The sequence below is a fragment of the Aplysia californica genome, unplaced genomic scaffold (assembly GCF_000002075.1).
Source record: "Aplysia californica isolate F4 #8 unplaced genomic scaffold, AplCal3.0 scaffold01443, whole genome shotgun sequence".
Lineage (NCBI taxonomy): Eukaryota > Metazoa > Mollusca > Gastropoda > Aplysiida > Aplysiidae > Aplysia > Aplysia californica.
Window position 1 is genome coordinate 68,098 of NW_004798713.1, and position 2,852 is coordinate 70,949.

Consider the following 2,852-nt stretch of genomic DNA (forward strand, 5'->3'; position numbering starts at 1 on the left):
AGAAAGAGACACAGAGAGAGAGAGAGAAAGGGAGGGGGAGGGTGAAATAGAGATATTCTCACCTGCTGCATACTTTGCACGGCCTCATTCAAGTCTTCTATGTTCTTTTTCTGTAAGCTTAGCTGTTGAAAATACTCCCTTTTGTTCTCCATCACCATTTGGCTCAGAACCTGAATGTCACTCTTAAAGGTGATGGAAACGGGCAAGCTTCTATCGTACTGGACAGTTTCCTGGGACGTCAAGATAATGACATCACAGCGGTACTGGCCGATGGTGTAGTTGGTAGCCACGGGCCAAGTAAGCCGCAAAAATGCACCAGCTGCAACGTCATCAGTCGCCTCGACGAACATATTTTCAGATTTCAGTTTGATTCGTGTGTCATTATCGCGAAGTTCTGCAACAGTTGTCCATCTGTTTGAGTGCTTTTTCTGAATTCTCATGAAGAGAATTTCAGAAATGTCCATCTCTGGAAAGTTATTAACGCATTCCAAATTAACATTTTGTGTTTTTCCAACTTCGACTTCGGGCGCTGTTGTGTTGAGCACCCATGCACTTGAGGGTAGGAAAACTGCTGCTGCCAGAAGTATCGCGGATATAATCAGGTGGAGGCCCATTCTTGCTTTGGCCACAAAGAATGCTTTGCGATGAAGACTGCAGGAAATATGGAGAGATAAGAATATCCAGTCTAGAAAATGAAAAGATTGTACCCATCTGAAACAATATCATTATGTCGTTAAATTTTAGATAGCGCTTAACACATTTTTCTAAATCTGTAACTGCCATAAATACGTCTTGGCCGCTGACGCCTGTGGTATAGCGGTTAGGTGCTTCGTTGTCGCGTACAGGAAACCAAAGTTCGATTCCCAGAAGGGGGGGGGGGGGATTTTATCGAGTATCTCTGTCTTTCTGCTGGGATGTTTTACTCTCAGCCTGAGTTGGCCATGTCAGGCAGGGTCGGAAGCCCGCCTTCTAAATCATGAAATGATCTTTATTGTGTTGATCGGGGCGCAAAATACGTCCATAAAAGTCTTGGCCGGTGTCTGCTGTGAAGTAGTTGGGCACTTTGCCGTATGCACACTACACGTGAGTCCATTGTTGCTTGCTAGGACTTTGTGCCTACCTCAGTCCGGGTCAGCCTTGACCAGCGGGGCGGAAGCAGCCTGCCTCCTGAAAGATTTAAATTGTATCGATGGAGGCGTAAAACATTTACAGGTGCAATTGATGAAGTCAGGAGAAAAATCGTCTGTTCACCATCATCAAGTCATTAAACGAAATTCTAAGTTTGGACACTAACGTCTTTTAACGGGTGTTGTTTGGCCAAGTGCATGGTCAGATGGAGTCGAGTCGAATAATGACGTGGCCAATACACACAGCACCAGATGGACTTTGCTTTGCTTCATAATCTATATATAAGTGGACTTGGGAGGCTTTGTTCACAAACTCCTCCCTTATTACCTAACCCACACCTTTGAAACTTTGCAGGAGTCCACAGCATCCACGTGACTAGTACCTAACTTTTAAAAATCCACGCAAACTGCTTTCCCCGATTTTTCCAAAATGCTTTGTTTCGTCCATACAGAGTTCTAATCCTGGGAAAGTCCGTCTTCTAAGACACCAGTATAAACAAGTGAGGTTTCCGTTCACAAACCGTGCGCATTGATTCAACACTGGAGTGTACAGCCACGAAAGCGGAATAGAGAATCAATAGATACATCTATTATATAATTTGGCAACTTGGAAACACGTGTGTCACTTTTCTCTCTAGATTTATTTCTCCCTTCCAGTAGAGTGAGACTATAGTAGGCCAATGACTTTCAGTTGATGTTAATGCACCGATCATTCCTTCCATCGAAATGTCGCTACCTCAGAATTGCAAAATTTTATCTGACATTTTGGGGGGACTGCTTTGAGCTACTATGAGATCATGAGGTCAGAAAGCAAAATCAAACTTACTTTCCTCTCTGTCAAAAGCGTAAGATTAGATGAAATCGTTATCAAGATATTCCAAGATTTGCATTTGAAAAGGCTTGACGTGATGTGAAACTTAAAATCTTTGACGTCAGGTTTCTCAAAACTAAGAAGTGAGCAGATAGAACTTTGCAATTTTGCGGTGGCGATGTGTCACGACGCAGAGGAAGCAGTCACTCGTCAATTTTTGGGCATATCGAGTTATAATTTGGAATCATCTTAAACTTGTTCAGTAATCTCGCCTTCCTTGGTAAATCACCCGTCTATGTTGAATTAAAGTCGAGACATTTGCGATTGAAGTATGTGGGGGTCTTGTGATGTCAAAGGCAAAATTAGCGAGAAAATTGCCCCCAAATTGTGAGGATGTCCAACGTTTTATGTTTCCTTAAAAACTACGAATTTACAATTTTTGTGCCCTTGAGCAACGTTTTTGGCATTTTCCACACCGAAATGTACTTTTAAAAGTGTATAACATGTGTAGAACAACAAAAAAAAGACCCCCCCCCAACCCCCCAACCCAACAACAACAACAACAACAACAAAACAAACAAACAAATAAAAATGAACAAAAATTGCCCAACGTCCAGAAAAGATGCCGGTTGCTTTGATTTCATTGTTTTGACGAGCGCTTGATTTCATCACGGTGCCTCAAACATCTAATTTGACCTGGACTTCCACCAAGGGAGTCGTCAAGCAGCATTGTGTTCCGCCGATTCAGTGCGTTAGCAAAATATCTGACGCCCCAGCCTTAAGACTTGTGGTTTTCATTTTTCTTTTTTTTAGTAAAAGTTTTACACCACTTGCCACATATAAGGTCATATAAATGTCGGATATTAGAGGTATAACAAGAGAGTTAGGTTTTTGTGTGGGGGTGGGGAGGGGGG

The 2,852-nt window shown here is 42.5% G+C and overlaps 1 protein-coding gene across 1 annotated transcript; it reads right to left on the reverse strand.

Annotated features, from left to right (window-relative positions):
• Window positions 1-62: 62 nt before the first annotated feature.
• Window positions 63-651, reverse strand: LOC101847790 (fibrinogen-like protein A; the record flags this gene model as incomplete). Its single annotated transcript, XM_013090728.2, is given in 1 exon segment — window positions 63-651. A coding segment is annotated over 1 exon segment (552 nt), but the record flags the coding sequence as incomplete, so codon positions are not given.
• Between the last annotated feature and the right edge of the window lie 2,201 nt (window positions 652-2,852).